Below are 18,615 nucleotides of genomic sequence, written 5' to 3'. Positions count from 1 at the left end.
TCATAAGGTTTTCCTAGCTACTTATGGATAAAAAGCAATAGCATAACTTTAAGGACGTGTCATTAATAACCTGCTACTAGAAACCCCAAGGCTGCAGGCAGATCCCACTCTGCTGCAGGCTGTACAAACACAGCAGAGACAGCCTAGAAGGGCTTAAATCTGCACACACAATAGCCAGAACATGAGAGTGAATTCTCTACCTCCAGCTCAAATATTCTTCTGCTAAACTCTTAATTCATGCTGTCTCCAATAAACCAAAATGAACAGTGGTTCTCCCTGCTTGGTGCTCACATCTTTAAAACATCAGTGTGCAGTTTTCATATTGTCCTGGACTTCAACCCTTAGTCATCTCTCTGCTACGTGATAAATATATCGCTCTTTTTTATCTATTTTCATGAGTCAACCCCTCCAGCCTCTTCTTCATTCTCCTCTTCTCTGAGCTCCTGTCAGTATTTTTCTGGTACTGAAGCATCCAGTGCAGTTTTGCATTCTGGGATCAAATTAAGGTTTCCCATCCTTGTATCAGAAACTAGCTGGGCTTTGAAAAATGGTCTAATGCCTGGTATGTGGGTGGGATCCATTCATCTGAGTCTTCAAATACTGGCTCAGACACCATGTTGCCTCAAACAGGGCAACTCTGGGTCTCAAGATATCTCCATCCTGACACAGCACAGGACAAATCCAAGTGCCTTGCTTGAACCAGACTCACTGCCTGTCTCTTTGCTGCCTGAGACTGTGTTCAGGACTAGATTTCACCTTGGCTCCAAAGCTTCAATGCAGTCAGCATCTCAGTAGTGGAGCGATCTCTTATTTTTGTGATCTGGGCAGACACATGGAGTGAATCATGGTCACATTCAGACTGGCGGCATAGATCTGAGACATGGATGTACAGCATAAACTCATTTAATGCAAAGTGCAGCAGAGTTACCAGCCAGTGATGCAGATGCAAGGTCATGGGCGAGCTTAACACCCTCTGAAGCTGGCTCTGCACATCACAAAGTAGACAGCCTCTGTTTCCCTGCTATAAAATGAGGGCACACAATCCTTCTCCATCTCACAAGTCTGTCATTAGGATAAAGTGCACTGCTGACTCAGAGCTGCCTGAAAACTATTGGTGTGAAAGTCAAACCTGTGCCCACACCTGCTGTCTATGTCTTACCTATCTATCACTTCTTGCTGTCAGGGCAAAGGAAAGGCTCAAGCCATCTGAGCCCCCAAAATGACTGGAGATAGGAGGTGGTGCCTTTCCTAGCCTTCTTATATAGATAGACTGTGCTCAGGCATCTCTTAATTAAGCTGGAAAGGCTAGCAAGCTGATGGATTTGAATTGAGATGCTGGTGAAGTGCCTGTGACATCCCCAGAGGGCACATTAAATTAACCAAATAGACTAAGGATTCAGTAAGCTAATGAAGAGAGAAATGAGGGAGAGAGATGAGGAAGATGGAAGAGATGAGGGTAAAGGAGAGCGAAGCAAATGGAAAGAGAAGACAAGGTAAAAAAGAAAAACAGAGGGATAAAAGTGAGTGAGAAGGAGGAAAAGAGAGGGATTGAAAGGAGATGAGAGGAAAATACATAGAGACAGTGAAAGTGATTAAGTGCAGGGACAAGGGAGAAAAGGCCCTGCTAGATCCTGGGGTTTTCTCCAAAGCCGTGCTGGGACCATCTGTGCTGCAGCCTGGGGTCCAAATTGCTCACTCTGCCTCCACCAGTTTGCATCACCTGCTTAGTGATGCCATAACCCCAAGCAGGACTCACCAGTCCCCGCTGCCCACCCTGTGCCCTGAGGTGCCTTACCTGCTCGTGGTGCTCAATGCCCATGCTGATGGTGTTCACTAGGATTGCGATCATGATCCCACGGTTGAAGTACTTGCTGTCCACAATTCCTCGAAGCTTGATCCTCACTTCTCGCCACATGTCACTGCAGAGCTTCAGCCGTCCGCCTTCTTCCACCTCCTCCTTCTCCAGTGCCGAGGCACCCTGGTCCTCTCTGCTGCCCTCTCCCTCCTCTTCGCTGGCTCCTCCATCCTCCTGGTCTGAGTCAGTGCTATCCAGGACAGAAAGCCTTCGCGATGCTTCGTGCTCCCCGCTATGGCATCGGGGGCAGTTGGTGGGATCAGAGGTTGCTGTCACAGCAATGGGCTGGACCAAGCCCTGAGCAGGGCAGTCAAGAGAGTTGTGCTGCTGGCAAAGCCCTGCGGAGAGAAGTGATCGTGCTTAAAGGAGAAGGCTTTGAAAAAGACATCAGAACTGGGCACCTGTTTGGCTTTTGGATATTTAGACAGGATAACTGGGCTTTCTAGCTGTAAGGATGATTAAACACTGGCGCATCATCTCAAGGGCAGCAGTAAAAGCCATTGCTGTTGGAGGCTTTATACTGACTGGCTGTGTCACCAAAAGGCATGGCACTGTTCAGCTGCCCGTGATTAGGCTCAATGGGGGTTCATGTCCATCAGAGGAAGAACTGTTTTGTCTGATGCAGGAATCACAGCTTGAGACTCAGTAGCTTGTGTTAAGTGGGAACTGAGGGAAAAACAATCACAAGGGCTGCTTTTGGCCTGAACTGCTACAAGTGGAGTCTGAGAACCCACAGGCTGAGCTGAACTCTCTAAATTAGGGAAGCTACATTAGCAAAGCATCTCAAGAAGTCAGAAAAGATAGCACAAGAACACTTCCTCCTAATAGTCTGTGCACTCTGAATCAGAACAGATCTCCTGACTTTGGTGAGAAAACTAAGTTTGTGTTCCTCGATCCTTCCTTTGGGCTTGGAAGATCAAATGGATGTTGGGGGAATGAAGCAATTAATTCATTAACACAGTGCATGAAGCCTGCAGAAACTTTTCTCTCAGCAAGTAAAGAAAATGAAAGACTGAGTATGCAAGACCAGCTGAACAAAAATCTGCCTTTTTGCTTGTTAATGGGAAACATAACTTAGGAAAGGCATCGGCAGGCAGTTAATACTAACTCTATAAAACCATTTTTACAGTCACTTTTCAGGCCAGGAATCCAATTTAAATGGTATCTCGTGCCTAATTTTACACAACAGCATGTGCTCCCATTAAGAGAAATTGTCTCCATTGCCCTTACATATCAAACTGACTTCTTCAGTATTGCTCCCTTGGTTCAGGAGACACCCTATTGTAATTCTACTCCCTTTGCCTCTCTCCTGAGGTCCCACAGCAACTCAGTTTGGGAGGAGAGCTCTGGGGGACCTGCTGTGCCACTGAGTCCAATCCTTAGTCCCACTCCATCACATCCCCCTAATACTTATCTCTCCAAAACTGCTGTCATCACCCTGCTATACCAGACCTGAAGCCCTTTACAAGCCCCAGCCAGTGCCTTTAATGTTATCCCATTATGGTCTCTCGGTTTCAGACCTGGGTTTCCCATGTTCCCTGCTGGTCACCCCTGTTTCATTCCCATTCTTGTTGGTCATCCCCACCTTTCTGGTCTGGTGCACTGGCCATGGCCCCATGCTCAATGGCCAATGTTAATTTTAATTCTGTGCTTTGTAGGCACAGGTCCTTTGGCAAGCTGGCACATGGAGATGCTCCCAGTTACTCTCACGTTTCCACTATTGGCATTTCTAGCTTTACCCACGCAATCCTTACTGTAGTGCCTCTGCCTCTTCCTGTTCATGCCTAGCTTGGCATTGCTCGGCTCCACGTGGCCCTGCCGCCGGCTCTGTATGCTATTGTACAGCCCAAGGGTGCGGCGTTTGGCTTTGCGCACAATGTGGCAGACGTATTGGAAGATCTCCTCGTAGCAGTCTCCTGGCTCCATGTAGCTGGCAACAGTGCTGGAAGAGAGGTACCGGGCCCTCTGCTCCTGCATCAGCTGGTGCTCCCGCTGCTTTGTCTCTGAGAACTGTGTGGCGATGACCACCAGACACAGGTTAATCATGAAGAAGGAGCCCACCTAGTAGCAAAGGAGAAGGGATAGTCAGTGTCAGCATGAGGAAGAACATTGTGGGAAAGGGAATGTAAAAGGAGAGAGGAGGGGAAGGTGATTGGAGGCAGACAGAGGAACGGGAACCAGTCTGTGTATGGAGATGGGATTTCAGAGAAAGTCAGGGCTGGCTGAGCTTGTTTTTGAGAACTCGCTCAATGTCATTTCCATGCAGAATTTAGAGCTCTGAATTGAAATTCAGGAAACACAGGCCTGACTTTTGGCTCTTTTGGCAGGTTCTAGGACCTTTAGCAAGTCACTTAGAAGTTACCTGCAAAAGGTTTGATGAAAACTGGACTTTTTCTTTCCCTCTCCTTTGTGTTAAACAGAAGGTGGGAGATAGAGAACTAGTTTGGTATTTTGGTTACTTTCTTCTCTACTTGCTCTTTTACTACTGGAACAATCATACACTGTCATTTATAGTATTCAACTCTTGGAGGACATGTCAATATTCTCAGAGCATTTTATTTATTTCTACCATTTACACCTTAATTCACCATACAGAGAGATGGCACTTTGTTGAATGAGCTCTTGAAATCAAAGAGGAGTTTATGAAAACTAATGACTTTGAGAAGGATACTAAATAATCTGGCAAAACAGTGCTTCCTTGCTCATTTTCTATTCTTCTGATACTAGACATATTATATTAGCTCTTATTTCACTTGTCCTCCAGCTTAGGTAGGCTTTCCATTTCAAATACAAAAATAACCACAACCCACTCCCCCAGTTTCTTAGAAACAAAACAAAATGCACAAGTTCTTCCTTTTCTCCGTACAGAAGCCAAAAAGTCTGTCAGGCTTATTTTAAACCTTTGCATATTCCCTTTAAGCTTCCTTTGCCTCAGTTTTCCTATCTGTAAAATGGAGCAAATATTTCTTGGTGCTGAGAGATCTGGAGATAAAAATTGCACTCTCAGTGTTACATATTAAGAAATTACAGATGAATCTCCACTAGGAGATCTATCCATTACACTTAGGATAAAACCTGGCTTCAATATGATGAGAATTTCATACATAAAAGGTCTGGTAACCACGTTCAGAATCATTCTCAAAAGCTACGATGCCTTGATTGGTGTCTACTCCCCATAGAGCTGGAAGTGGCGATACAGCATTTATAAAACGCAGAGTCTGATCTCTGAACAAGGACCACACATCTGCACTGCTCTGAAACGGACTCTGCAGGGCAGCCCCCAGGAGAAGAGGAAGCACCAGCTCAAGATTTCTTCTTCCCCTGGACCAGGGAGCAATCCTGCTAAGGGACATCCTTGCACCATGTTCCTCCTGTACGAACCCACACAGGACCCAGTCTCACCTCCCCATCTCTCCTTTCCAAGCAAACAGCTCTGACATGGAGCTGGATCCAGTCCTGCCCTTATCTTCACGCACGTGTCCTCCCCCATATAACCCTTCCAGCAAAGGGGAGAGGGCAAGCAAAGGTAGCGATAACCTGACCCTGATCCTCGTGCACGGAAAAGGTGGAGTGTTTTTTTCAGCAAGTACCCCAGTTTGTTTTATCTGTCCAAGCAGCCTTCCCCTCAGTGCACAGCCCTTGCCACTCCCCCACCAGCTTGCACCCTTGGTTGTCCCTTTCTCTTGCACACAGGTGCCCAGCAGCTCTGTCCAGAGGCTCAGTACAGTGGCTCTCAGTATTTCAAAGGGGAGATGTCCCTGCCAGCATCTGAATAAGCCTTTGAAACATGAAGCCCTTCCCAACCAGATTCAGCATAAGGACAATAAACCATCTCAAAATAAAGGGCTTTTTTTTTCTCCTCCTCTCAGCACCCTTCAAAGCTGTTCTAATTCTGCTTCCCTTCATCACTGAACCCTTCTCTTCCCTCTCCTCCCGCCCATATTTCAGCCTATTTTTCCCTTCAGCTTCTGTATGTGGCCTTGAAAATTAAAACAATGCCTCGTTTGGATTGACTCGCCTTCCCGCAAGATTTTCCCCAGTCCATGATGTCTTGCATGTTTTCACTGATAAGGGCATGACTGGAAATCCAAATTCTTCTCTGATGCACTCTCCTGCCCTCTTCCCCCTCAGCACCACACAACACTCACACGGGCTTGCCCATTCAATTATCTCCCTCGGCTTGTCCTGAGTGAGGCAGGGTTGGGAGCTGGATGCCAGCTGTGCGCGCCTTTCTGGAACACTAGTTGTGACACTGCCTGGTACTTTGCAACTTCCAACAACTTCACAAACAACAAGTGATTAAGACTTGCAACACCTTCTCTCTAGGCTACAAGCAGAGGAGCTGAGGGCAAAAAGATGCCCTCAGCAGGGTAACATTGTAAGCCTAGGGTTGAATGCGAAGGGCGGTTCAGGTTTCACATCACCAAGCCCTGTCCTCACAGGCACCATTTGCTGTATCTCCCACCAGATGACCAAAGAGGGGAGGAGGGAGACGACTGGATATGGCAACTTACCCCCAATCCTTAAACCTCTTAGCTAGGAACATCAAACGCAAATCAAATGAGCTTGTTTAATCCTTAAGGCGACAGGCAGGTCCATAAACTCTAAGGCTCTGCTGAGTCCATAAACTCTAAGACTCTGCCTCCCAGCTAGCAGAAGGACAGTAAGGGTCCCAGATAGCTCGTAATTGAGTGATCCATCTCAGCTAGCTGAGTGGGGAGACCAAAAGTGTCTGACATGGAGTCAGACAAAGCATCTGACAGAGGCAGAAGGAGACCATTGATTCAAAGCCCCGACATAGGAGTCCTGTTCAGCCCTGAGACTGAGCTGTACTGTGATTAAGCAGATCTTGGCCTTGTTCAGCCCAAGGCTCGATCCCTGTCTCTGCAATATATAATAAAATCTGACTGATGTTGGAGATGCTGACTTACTTTCCCATTATTTTTATTGCTTATGGCTAGATATCCAGCTCTTCTTCTGAAGCCCACACGCATAAGCACAGAGCACTTCAAGGATGCCACTGAGTGCTGCAACGTGGTTGCCAATCTGAGAGTTCAGAAGAGCTTTCTCTAGTTCAGGAGCCTCACCAGCGGCCAAGTAGCTGGAGAGGCGACAAAGAGACAGCTGGACCTCAAGCAGGAAGACTGAAATGAAGCACTGACCCGAGAGGTGAAAGCATGTCACCTCCCTGGTCTCTGGCAGAGGAGGAAGCTATTTACAATTTGCTGAATACGTAAAATGCTTTTACCAGGTTGTTCTGCAAGGCCACTCTGAGTGCCAGGGTGAGCCAGCACTCTTCCCCTTGGGGAGCATGTCTATACAGGAGTCTTAGACCATGCTCAGAATATATCCAGATGGTGGAGCTTTCTTCCTGCCAGAAGAGCAGTAGCAGATAGTGCCCTTATGTGGGTGTTTGAAGATATCTCTGTGAGGGAGGGAGAAGTCATGGATGAAAGCATAGCTCTAAGGAAGAGGCTGCGGAGATCCAGCCCCAAAAGAGTAAAAGTTTGAGCCAAGGCTAGGATGTATGTGGAAAAGCAAAGAGTCAGGGCTTGAAGTATGACTGTCAGAGCAATCCTGCTTAAAAACCCAGGCCTTTCAACCATGGAGAAGGCTGGAAGGACTGCGCTTCATGAGACTTGAAGAGGGATCGTCATTTCTATAAGACATCTCAGAGGGAAAATGAAACCAAGTGATAGCAAGTTCACACTGTGGTTTTGCTATGTGCTGCAAAAGATGCGTTACACATGCAAAGAAGGTAACAGAAAGGCTAAATACTTTCTTGGGGTAACTCCACCAAAGGCAAAGGAAATATCCCATCTAGCATATGGCTCCTTTGTTCTGAGCAATCCCCAAAGTAAGCTGAGGTTCATGTGCTCCTGTGTTTGATGGAAATAAACCTACATGGCTTCTGCAAATGAGGAGGGAGTGTCTAGAAATGTCAATGACACTCTGCAGTAAAATCTCAGGTGGAGTGTTTAATTGAGGGTTTTCAGCCACCTGCAAATTCAGAGACAAAGTTTGAATCACTGGGAATCCACATGAGGTGAGCCAGCACTAGAAGGATGTTCCTGCTTAGAAACCAAAAATATGCTGACAGAATGTATGTAGTTTGGAGGAGAGGGTGAGGGGCAATTTTTTGAACTGGCCTGAAGGAGATGGGCATGCCCACCCCAATGGTTAAACACTGACTCTGCACAGTCCTTCCCAGCTCTGGGAGACACTGTGTCTGAGGCCAGGAGTAAAAGCTGTGCTGAAATGCACATTGTACAAATCTGGGTATCCTGGCCATGCTGCTCAAAGTGAAAATGCAAGTAGGTGCTAAACATCTATCGCATGGTGGGAGATCTGAACAAACTTTATGGGAAATAATTGTTTTCTGAACTCACAAAAAGCAGTGGATGTTCAGTTTGCCTTTGGGAATAGAGCTGGGGGGAGACCCCCTCCCCCCGCCATCCTGTGCAATCATACCTCTGCACTGTCTCTCCTTGGGACTCTCTAACCTCAAAGTAAAAGCAGCATTCCTCAAAGTGTATTTCACCTCTGCTCATGCTACAGCCCACACGGAGTAGGTCATCTTTCTGTTTTCCTCTCCTTGTCTTTCCCTTGTGATGGTAGAAGGCCAGAAGGCAGAGAGAAATCGAGGATATCATGAAGATTCAGCTTTTTCATAAGTTCTCTGACTTGAATGGACCAACAGGGGTTTTTCTGCCACCCCCATATGTACAGGTTGCAGAATTTCTCCCAGAAACTAGATTAAGGTTTACTCTCAAATCATTGCATGTCAATTTGAATTTAAACTGGATCCTGTGCCAGGTGAGTGTGTTAGTGTTATTGGGTGACTGCTTCTAGAGATCCTATTTCTAGGAAGGCATAGCCATATGGGACAAGTAGTAGGTGAAGAGCAGAGTCTTAACCAGGTCCATTCAGCAGCCCATCCAAATGCGTGTAGGCTTTGGAGATACACACTGAGGTCCTTACTGGTTAAGTGACCTAGAACTAAATTGCACCTACTATGTACAGATTTTATAGTTCCCATAACCCATCCTAGGTCTTTCCCTTCTAGTCTTGACTTTAGTCTCCATGTGGGAAAAGTGCAAGAGTCTTCATAAAAACAAAATCCTTCCTTGTTAGAAACAGGATATTCCTTCCAAGAAAATGCACTTACATGCGGGAGGCTTGACGAATGGAAGAAGCAATGGTATCACGTCTCTCACCTCTCTCTCCAGGCACCAACAACAAATGTCCTTACAGCAAAGCAACCTTCAACCTTCACTTATAAAATCCACAGGGCTTATAAACTGCTTATTAAGTTCTCATCACTGACACACTTCTCTCTTTCCATCCCCATCAGCCACAGGTGATCTCACACAGCCTCTTTATGTTGGACCGCTGACACTTTTGGAGTAGCAGCTCATTTTTGTTCATGCTAAGAAAGTAATCCAGCATGACAGACCCTGAATCTGACAAAATCTGAATCTGAGACCCTGATTCTGAGAAATACAGGTGCTGCCAAAAGCCATAAAATATGGCTCAAGAATGACTCAAGAGCTTAAAATGTAGAAAGAGACCAAGTAGGAGGGCAGATGCAGAAATGGTTTTCTGTGGTTTTGGGCCTACTGGTTTGGGGAATTTACTTTGAGAGAAGATCTGTAGACGAGAATATTATCCTACACTGGGTATGTATATCTCTAGGAATCAATCCTAGACATATTTTTTGAGTGAAAGAGAATAACCTGCCTGAAAACTGTGTGATCCTGCCACCGACTCTTGGTGAAAATCAACTAGCTGAGTTCCTGAGATTCCTAGAAGAAATCCAGATAAAGTAGTTTGCTTCCCCGATATCTGCATTGGCCTAACAATTGTTTTTTGTAGGCTCTTAGCTTGCAATGCTGACAGCCATCAAGTCTTATACTTACGATTATCAGCAAGATAAAGTAGATAAAATTGTAGAAGGAATGAGCATCCATCACATAGTACATGATCTCCACCCACCCTTCCAGTGTGATCACCTGCAAAGAAAAACAACAAGAGAAACAGGAGGGAAGCGGGCTTCCAGAGTTCACTCCTCAGTGTATACAGGCAGATACTGGCAGGGCTGTTGCAACCCAAGGAAGGTGAGAAACAACAATTCATTTCAAGGAGGCCAAATTTCCATTCCAGGAAATCAGCATGGTACTGCTTGGTGACACTGGCATACTGTCAAAGCCTGTGAGATCATGCTAGCCCACAGCAGGAATATTTCATTAAAATAGTTCATTTCCCTGGATCGCAGCAGGGGAAAACCCGCAGCAGGCTTCTGTGCCCCTTGGACTGGAAACTGCATACAGTTGGTGGAAAAGAAAAAAAGCATGGATTTTAGCCCCCATCTGCAATGCTGGGAATTTAAAAAAAAAAAAACAAACAAACAAAAAAAACAAACAAAAAACCCCCTTTGCTATAGTGATCTGGATTGAAGGAAAAACTAGTATAAGTCAGCCTGAAGGGTGTAGCTCATTTCAGAAAGGGGCTGGGACAGCTCTGCATCCCTCCTCATCTTCAGGAACACCATTCATGCATGGTGTGCACCCTGTCTCTCTTGCCAGAGTAGTTACAAGGCCCTTTTCTCTCTGCAGCTGTATCACACCCTGCAGAAACTATCACAGGAGCACAGGAAGGTTGAGCTGGAAAAAAGAAAAATAGCTTGAGCCTTGTTAGGAGGCTAACTCAGTCTTACCTGAAATATCACAATCCAGGCATACCCAATGTTGTCAAAGTTGATGGCACCCTTGTGCGGGTTGGCATTGCCTGTACGGCACACGTTGTAGTACTGATTCCAGTTGACACACATGCCACTGATGTTGAACTCTTGACGGACTGAGTTGTAGTAATAATAATCGTCCTTGTCCAAACAACATTCATGGCCCCGCTCCTTCAGTGGGGGTATCTCGTGACAGCCCATAATTCCATTGTCTCCTGACAGTGAGCAGATAAAGGGCATCTCATCATCTTCCTCAGGTTGGTAGTAAGGGGGCAGGACAATGTCACCTTGTCTGCAAGGATAAAAACCCACAGTCAAAAAGTTCCTGTAACAGACCGTTTCCCATCACTGACACTGGTGGAGCTGGGAGCTCCCATCCTGACATAGGGACTGCACTAGGTAAGGGATTTCCAGGTTTATTGCCTCAGGAGAAGGGAAAGGAAGACAGGACTCCTGGAAAACAGGAAATTTCCAGGGCGAGTCCCCAGTTTTCAGAGCTTTGCCTGCTATCAGATCACCCCAAGCCAAATTACACAATCTGCTTGCATGGAGACGAAGAAAGGCTAGAATGCAGAGATTTGCATTCTGATCACTCTCCCCATTAGCATCAAAGCTAAATCAGATGCGGTGATATTAAGCAAGTTCATCAGGCTTTACTGTGATGTGCTCATGTATGTAACCGTTGATAGACATGTTTTATAACATTTGGCAGTGAACCTTCTGTACTTATAAAAAAAAAAATCCAGTTCATGCATAATTAAGGTTGCACAGCTAAGCCTTAAAATCAGGAAATGCAAAGTTAAAATTGACTTAACCTTAACTTTGGCTCCTCCTTGACAGTTAGCATTATGGGTGCAATGTTTCATGACAAGTTCACATGCTTTCTTCCAAATAATGCAAGCACCTTCCAAATGCATGAATAATTAAAATCATCTACGCTTGCCTAGCTGGAGATGAGCTAATGATCAGGAAAATGAAAGGTAGAGATTTAAAATTTTCCATTAAACTTTATCTGGTGCATTCCTTGCAGTGCTATAATACACAACTTTCATGTTGCACGAATGCAGACTTTTTCACTAAGTGTCATTGGAAGAGGACAAATGTTGATGAAAAAGAAAAGAGAGAAAGTCTCTGATTCTAAACTAAATGGGACTAAACCACAAAGATCTGTCGTAACATATTCACGTCATTGGTGAACTGGATGCCTGCAGACTTCATTTCTCTAGTAATGGTCAGCCAAAGATTTTCTAGTATCCGTCACTTTGCAGGCTGTGGCCCCAATTCACTTTTCAGTTACATCAACTCTGCATGGATGTAATTATGCTCATTAAAGTAGTACTAGCCCTGATTTACATAAAGGACAATCATCCTAAACATTCATTTTTCCCCAAGGAATACATAAACTTAGTAAATGGCTGCTTTAAACAGCTCGTACTTTCCAACCCCACTGCTGTTCTGCAGATAGTATTTTCACACTTCTTTTTTTTCCAATTTGAGATGATCTAAAGCTTCAGAATTGTTTAATCAGTCTAAACTGATCTACAGCTTTAGGGTTTTTTAAGCAGTCTAAACTGGTAGGACGCCTGGGATTAGTAGATGGTTTTAAAAAGACATTTTAAAGCCCAAGATCTGCCAAAGCCAGAAAGTCAACAGAAGGAGCTGTGCCCTGGAACTGGTGCTCTGCTCCCCAGGAAGGTAATCAGAGAATTCATGGTAGGCAGGAGATTTCCACCCCACTGTCTCTGGGAAAGAGGAGAACTGTGCTCTGCAGGCTCCCCCTGACTCCCCCAGAAAAAACCTCAGATACCCGTAATTGTCCCCTGTGTGGCTCCAGGCTCTCTTTGAGAGAACCATGCCCATGTTTCCCCATGTTTTTGTCCCATTCAAGCAGCCATTCTTCACTTTCAGATGCTCTCACTTCTACTAACCCAGCTGTGGGACACCTCTCCCGACAGCCCTCTGTCCCCTCCCCGTAGCACCTCCCACATGCAATTCTACTCCCAAAGTTTTCCAGTATAATTTCCCCATGTCTCTTCAAAGCCTCCGGAGGTAATGCACTACTGTCCAAACAGTGACCTCAGCTTCATCTCGAAGGTGCCAAAGATGTCCCTGGAAGCATCAGGCAGCACTATGGCTTTCTGTAAGACTCCTCTGGTTGTTGTTTTTTAAAGAGGAAGCAAGTTTGGGAGAAAGACGGCACGGATGGTGTTTCAGAGTTTCAACACTTTCTGGGAGTAGGAGCAGCATCTTGAATCCCTGGGCATGGCTGGAGGGGGCAGCTATGCTAACCTGTGCCTTGGCCAAATCCAAATGAGCCCTGGCATCTGTGGACCGTGAAGACAGACTAAAACCAGTTGCCTGTGCCCTCCCTTCCTTTCCACTGCAAGACATGGCCAACACTCTGCATGTTATCACCCTACAGCCGTTTGGAGTAAGCGATACACAGAGACCCAGGCAGCAGAAGACGAGAGCGAGGAAGGGCAAAGAGAAATGTCCCTGGAAGAAAGAAAGGAGACATCGTCTCCCAGGCACTCACATTGTGAAGTTCTCCTCCATGAAGCAGCGGTTGCGGAGCAGCCCAGCCCACAGCTGCACCCCGATGATGCCGAAGATGAAGAAGACAAAGAAGCAGAGAAGAAGGACGTTCCCCAGCATGGGCAAGGTGTCCAGGAGCAAGTTCACAAGGATGCGCATGCCTGCAGGGGGAGAAGAGAACCAGAAAGAGCAAGTGTGGGATGGAGGGACAGAGAGAGATAAAGGGAAAAAAGAAAGGGAAGGAAAAGGAAAAAAAGGAAAAGGAAAGGAAAATTTAGGAGGAGAAAAAAAAAGCCACATGAAGGTAAAAGCAGAGTGTCAGAAATTAATTACTGCCCAAACCAGGTTAGATTTATGATCATTGCCCTTTCTTGTCCTAATCTCTACTGACAGGCAGCCAGCAGAGCCTGCTGTGATGCTGTGATCTCTTAACCCTAGGCCTCTGTCTGCAGCAGCGAGAAGAAAAGGGAAGACGACTTTCAGTACCATCAGCTCCCTCACTGATATTGCCCCCTGTCCCTTCCCTGCAGAAGGACAATGGAGTGAAAACTCTGCCCAAAAGGTCCACGGCAGCTCAACAGCCTCAGACACCCCAGTTTGAAGACTGCATGCTACAACCTGTGAGAATTGCATTGACGGTCCACAGCCAGCCTACCTAGTGGGATGAACCTCTCCAGCACACACGAACTGGCATAAATTGGTCTTCTCAGTGACAGTCTCATCAGGGGACAGTCATGGAGACCACACTTTCCCTTTTGTCTAGTCACCCCTCCCCAAGAGGGCTGGAGCACACAGGTAACAGGCACAGGACCTCTAGCCAGTGCAAATGTTTCCAAAATAACTTTTTTTTTTTTTTCATTAGGTAATGAATTTTTTCTGTGGTTTTAGTTCTCCCTGGCTCTTCAGCTCACACAGCTACAAGTAAGGGTAAGAACAAGCTCCTTTCTCTGTGGAGCTAATGACTTTTCCTCTGCTCTCCAGGGATGGTGAAAGTCTAGAAATCCTTCCAAGCATCACCGTACCACCTCTACCCCAGTGCATACCTTGTTCAGTCATCTCTCCTCACCTCCATGGAGGTCCCTCCCCCAGGGGCCCAGGGAGTTCCTTCACTGAAGATGTTCCATGTAGGCCAGCAAATAATTAACTAATTAGGTATTTATAACCAGTTCATTACTTCAGATGGCAGAAGGGGAAAGAGGAGGGGAAGATAAGATTAGGATTCCTTGACAGCCCTTTGAGGCACAAGCTAATCCCCCTTGTGTGCCCAGCGTCAAGTAATTAGCCACACAATGCTGTGCGTTACACTCTGTCTCTATTCCCAGAGCTGCTCACGTTGCAGAGAGCGGAGGGAAGCGATGCCTGTGGGGGGCATGCAGGCATGGGGGGCATGCACACTGAAGGGAGAGGGAGAAAGGTGCCTGGTGTGGGGCATCGGACTGGTTTAGCTCAGGAGGGAATGCTTCAGGGACGGATGGAGGTGGGAGAGACAGGAGTGGTATTTGCAGGTAGGTGATGTGTAGGAAGGAAAAGATGCTTAAGGATGGCTACATGGGATCATGAAGAACAAGGAATGATGGCATTAGCTCTAAGGCCAGGCTGTGGAGCAGGAGCTAAGCCCTGCTTGCCTGACTGCCCACCTGTACTGCTAGTCACCAGTTAAAGCAGTTTCTAGACAGCACATCAGTAACTCAGCAGTGCAGGGGCACAGTTCCAGCTGTTCGTTGGGGATCGCAGACATGCCATGAGTCACTGATAGCTTTCTAATCTGTCACCACACAAAGCCCAACAGCATAGCCACAGTGCCCTGCCGCCTGTCCCTGTGACCTGCCAGGCTCTGGAGCAATGCTCTGCACAACACTTCGGCTTTAAGGCCACACACCCTCACTGCAGTGCAGCATGTTCCCAGCATTAACGCTGCTTCACAGCACAAGCTCGGTAGTTCCCATAAACTGTCCTGGTCAGTACATTAGGGAGAGCCAAGTGACACAGGAAGCTGTGCCAGCAGCACTGCAAGCAGGGGTGATGTTTTTCAGATCAATTGATGCTAGCTCCATCTCAGAGCAGAGGTAATGGGAAGAATAAGACTTCCCTTACGCTGAAATGCAGAACTGATAGAACAGACATCCCCACCAGAATTTTACAGACAACACACTTGTTGGGTCAGAATTTGCGAAAACTGATTTTGTCCATGTTCCAGGAGAAGACAAGTGACTTGCAAAACTTGCTTGTCTTTTCCTTGGAAACATCCTGCCTGCCCACACGTTCTCCATCCAGGTTCTCAGAGGAGCTACTGACAGTACAGGATTGTGCTATCCACAGCTCCAGGATCATAGCAATTGCCCTTATGCTAGGCACTCTGGAGTACCTGGGCCCATAACCCACGAACCGGCAGGTGGCCCCAGCACTTGGTATCTTTTCCACATCACAAAGAATTTCAGCATTGGTGGGTTCCATTTCTAAGTCCAAATGAAACCCCATTTTGATTTTTTTAAAAATCTCCCAGTTGAACAGAATCATCCTTCTCTGCCCATTGATACTGACTGCGGACATGAGATTGGCTCTTCCAAAAGCAAGAACGCTGAACCTACACCCATCCAAACATCAATTGCAATTCTCCTATGGACCAACCACCTCTAAAACAAATCCACCACTTCACTTTGCACAAAGCCTCTTTTGCTTCCTGCCCTAAACCACAAAGCAATTGCTCTGAGAACCCATTTTTCACCAGAAGCATCAGTTTTCCATCAGGAAACAAAATGGATCTCCTCTGCTGAGTTCACCCAGTTAGTGGAGGTACTTTAACTACTACTTCCGTATGGATGAAAGGCATGGTGTAAATACAAGCTCAATACTTTTGTTCTCTCTGTTGTTAGCCTCCCCTGCTGCCTGCAGTACTCATGCCAGAGTCCCTGAGCTCCATCCTCTGCCATGGCATTTTGGCAGTGCTTCTCCTGCACCTGTGCCAGCCCCTATGGGCACTTTGGGGGGAAGCCCCCGTAGCCTCCCCATCCCCTCCTGAGCCTTTGCAGTCCCCTGGGCCCTGGAAGGGATGAGCTGGTCTGGCAGCCACGCTAGGGCATCTGCTGCAGGTCTCCAAGGAGGGACCCTCAGCTGCCAGGTGTCTGAATGCTTTCGCGGGCAGGAGGGGATAAGCCCTACTCAGGCAGGACCAACAGAGCAGTGTGTTTCAGGGTCTGCACAGCCTGACTGGGAGCAGGTTGCAAACGGTCTCTGGTTCCTCAAGCACTTGTGAGTTGTGGAGGAAAGAGGAAGAAAGGCTGAAAAGCCTAAGGATAGAGGGCGATGATTTACCATAGACCCTTAGTGGCCAAGATGACAAGGTCTCTAAAGCAGCTGCAGGGCAACAGAAACGGGCAGAAGGCGAGGCAGGGGTGGTAGCATATTTGTCAGTGCAGTTTTGGGACCATCCTGCCCTGGAGAACTGGGACTCCTCTCTTTTCCAAGGGGCCTTCGCTGGACAAGCCCCCATCCACAGCAACACCAGTGCATCTTCCATGACAACTTCTGGAAAGTGCTGGAAAGACAGTTCTTTGACAAAGTCCTGCTGCTGCCTCCTTCCTACCTTCCACCACCTCTGCCTGCCTCTCTGCCCCTTTACTTTTCTCTTGCTGTGCCTACATCTCCTTTCTGCCTCTGCACTGCCCTGCAGCATATATGTGCACGTCTCCTCTCCTGCCTCCCCACTGCTGCCTTTCCCCACATCCCCATTTGTCCTTTACCACTGGCAGAGCAGAAGCCATGCTGGCTCACAGCAAGGAGGGAATATGAAAGGGACAATGACCTTTTCTGAAGCAGCCTTTGAAAAAAGGAGACATTCCCTGAGAAGAGAAAGGAAGAGGGGCCGAGCAGTCTGGAGGAAAAGCAGGGAGGGAGAGCATTGATGAAGCAACATTCAGCAACCAAACAGGCTCCCAGGGCATCAAATATGAAAAGGTTTTGCTCTTCAAGGGGAAGAAAAGCTAGAAACATGAAATATTCATGAGTGCCAGGTGTGGGCTCTGAAAGGCCTTTTCTCTTTCCCACTCACCCTCACGAGGAGACCAGGGGAAAGGAGGAAATGGAATGGCATAGGCTATAGGCATCCAAGGAAGGATCCTCATGAAATGATGCTCAGATAATGCTTCCCTGCTGCTCAGCCATGCTCTTGGGCAAAGGGTGGGGAAGGGTGCTCGATGGGACCTCGCCAGCAGGGCTACTCCTGGTAGGATATCCTGCGGGAGCAAAGCCACAAGCACAACAGAGATGTGTTCACCACTCCAACACAGCAGCGGACATCGGGGGGGAAAGTACATTGCAGGAGTGAGAAGCAGCAGGAGGGTGAGAGGAATGCCAGGAGCAAACTGTCAGAGGGAAGCACAGGGCTGAGCAAAGCCAAAAGATAAAACAAAGTCACTGAACTTCCTCCTGGGTTCAGGCAGAACAAATCCTCTGCTTCACCCTGGTGGCATCCATAGGCCCTTCCTGACAAACTCTGCAGATGCTACAGTGACCGTAGCTCCCTCCAGACACTTGCCATCAACCCTGATTAGCCTGGCCGTCACAGCTAAGCAGACTCGGCTGGCATGTGCCAGCCCCGGGGAAAGCATGGCGGTGGCGACAGCGAGTAGCTGGGGCAGGGCTGGGGAGTAGGTGAGCTCCAGGCAGCCGGAGCCAGCCACGCAGTGCAGGTGTGCCCGCCGGCTTACCACCGCCTACCCCTGCTCCTGCAGCATCACTCTGTCGCTTTCCGCCTGCCTCTTTCCAGGAGTGAGGACCAACAGCTGAGCTGATGCACTCCCTAGCATTAATAACTCTGAGATCTGAACGGGGGACTGGCTCAGAAGAGGATGAGAAACCCTGTTCTTTCTGGTTTCTTCTATCTCACCCACCTCTGAGGCTTTTGCATCCTCCCCAGCTCTACAATGAAAGACAAAGCTAATGTGTGCAGAATCAAAAGGAGATAGCGGTTTGAGGCAATCATTCCCTTGCTTAGAGTAAACCAGATGGAAGAGAACATAATTCTCAGCACCCATCTTATCTGCATCATGGGCCAAGCCACCAATTGTCATTATAACTGGAGCAAAAGCAAATCTCTTCCCCATCAACAATTGTGATGGTAGCTGGCAGGACATCTTGCAGAGTGCAGACTGAAGCATTGTTCTGTCCCTCAGCCAGGCTGCTTGTCCAAGCATGCCTTCTTTCCTTCCTCCCCTGCCCCAGGACACATGGCAGTCCACCCAGCTAGCTCAGGGCTGGCAGGATTTTCCTGTGCATGTTCCCTTATGGGAATTTTCAGAACTGAGGAACCATTCCAGCAGATAGATGGTATTTGTGCAGAGAGCATGCAGGAGGAGCTGCGCCTTTTTTTCTTGTGGCCAAGCCCTGTAGTTAAAATAAATTCAGTTTGTGTGCACAGTGCAAACTGGTGCTCCAACTTGTGGCCCTCTTGCTGATCTGAGGCTTAGCTATCATTTCACACATTGCA

At 47.3% G+C, this 18,615-nt stretch overlaps 1 protein-coding gene across 1 annotated transcript in view; it reads right to left on the bottom strand.

Moving 5' to 3' along the window:
- CACNA1I (calcium voltage-gated channel subunit alpha1 I) overlaps positions 1–18,615 on the bottom strand; it is a gene marked incomplete at both ends in the record, with an annotated part of 159,604 nt that overhangs the window by 40,858 nt on the left and 100,131 nt on the right. Inside the window, 5 exons of the mRNA XM_082309099.1 lie at positions 1,796–2,193; positions 3,610–3,916; positions 9,775–9,867; positions 10,572–10,887; positions 13,132–13,291. Of these exons, the coding sequence (XP_082165225.1) occupies positions 1,796–2,193; positions 3,610–3,916; positions 9,775–9,867; positions 10,572–10,887; positions 13,132–13,291 (1,274 nt within the window). The remainder of the gene's footprint in view (positions 1–1,795; positions 2,194–3,609; positions 3,917–9,774; positions 9,868–10,571; positions 10,888–13,131; positions 13,292–18,615) is intronic.

The sequence above is a fragment of the Platalea leucorodia genome (genome assembly GCF_965183815.1).
Source record: "Platalea leucorodia genome assembly, chromosome: 4".
Lineage (NCBI taxonomy): Eukaryota > Metazoa > Chordata > Aves > Pelecaniformes > Threskiornithidae > Platalea > Platalea leucorodia.
This window is presented reverse-complemented; position numbering and strand designations above follow the sequence as displayed.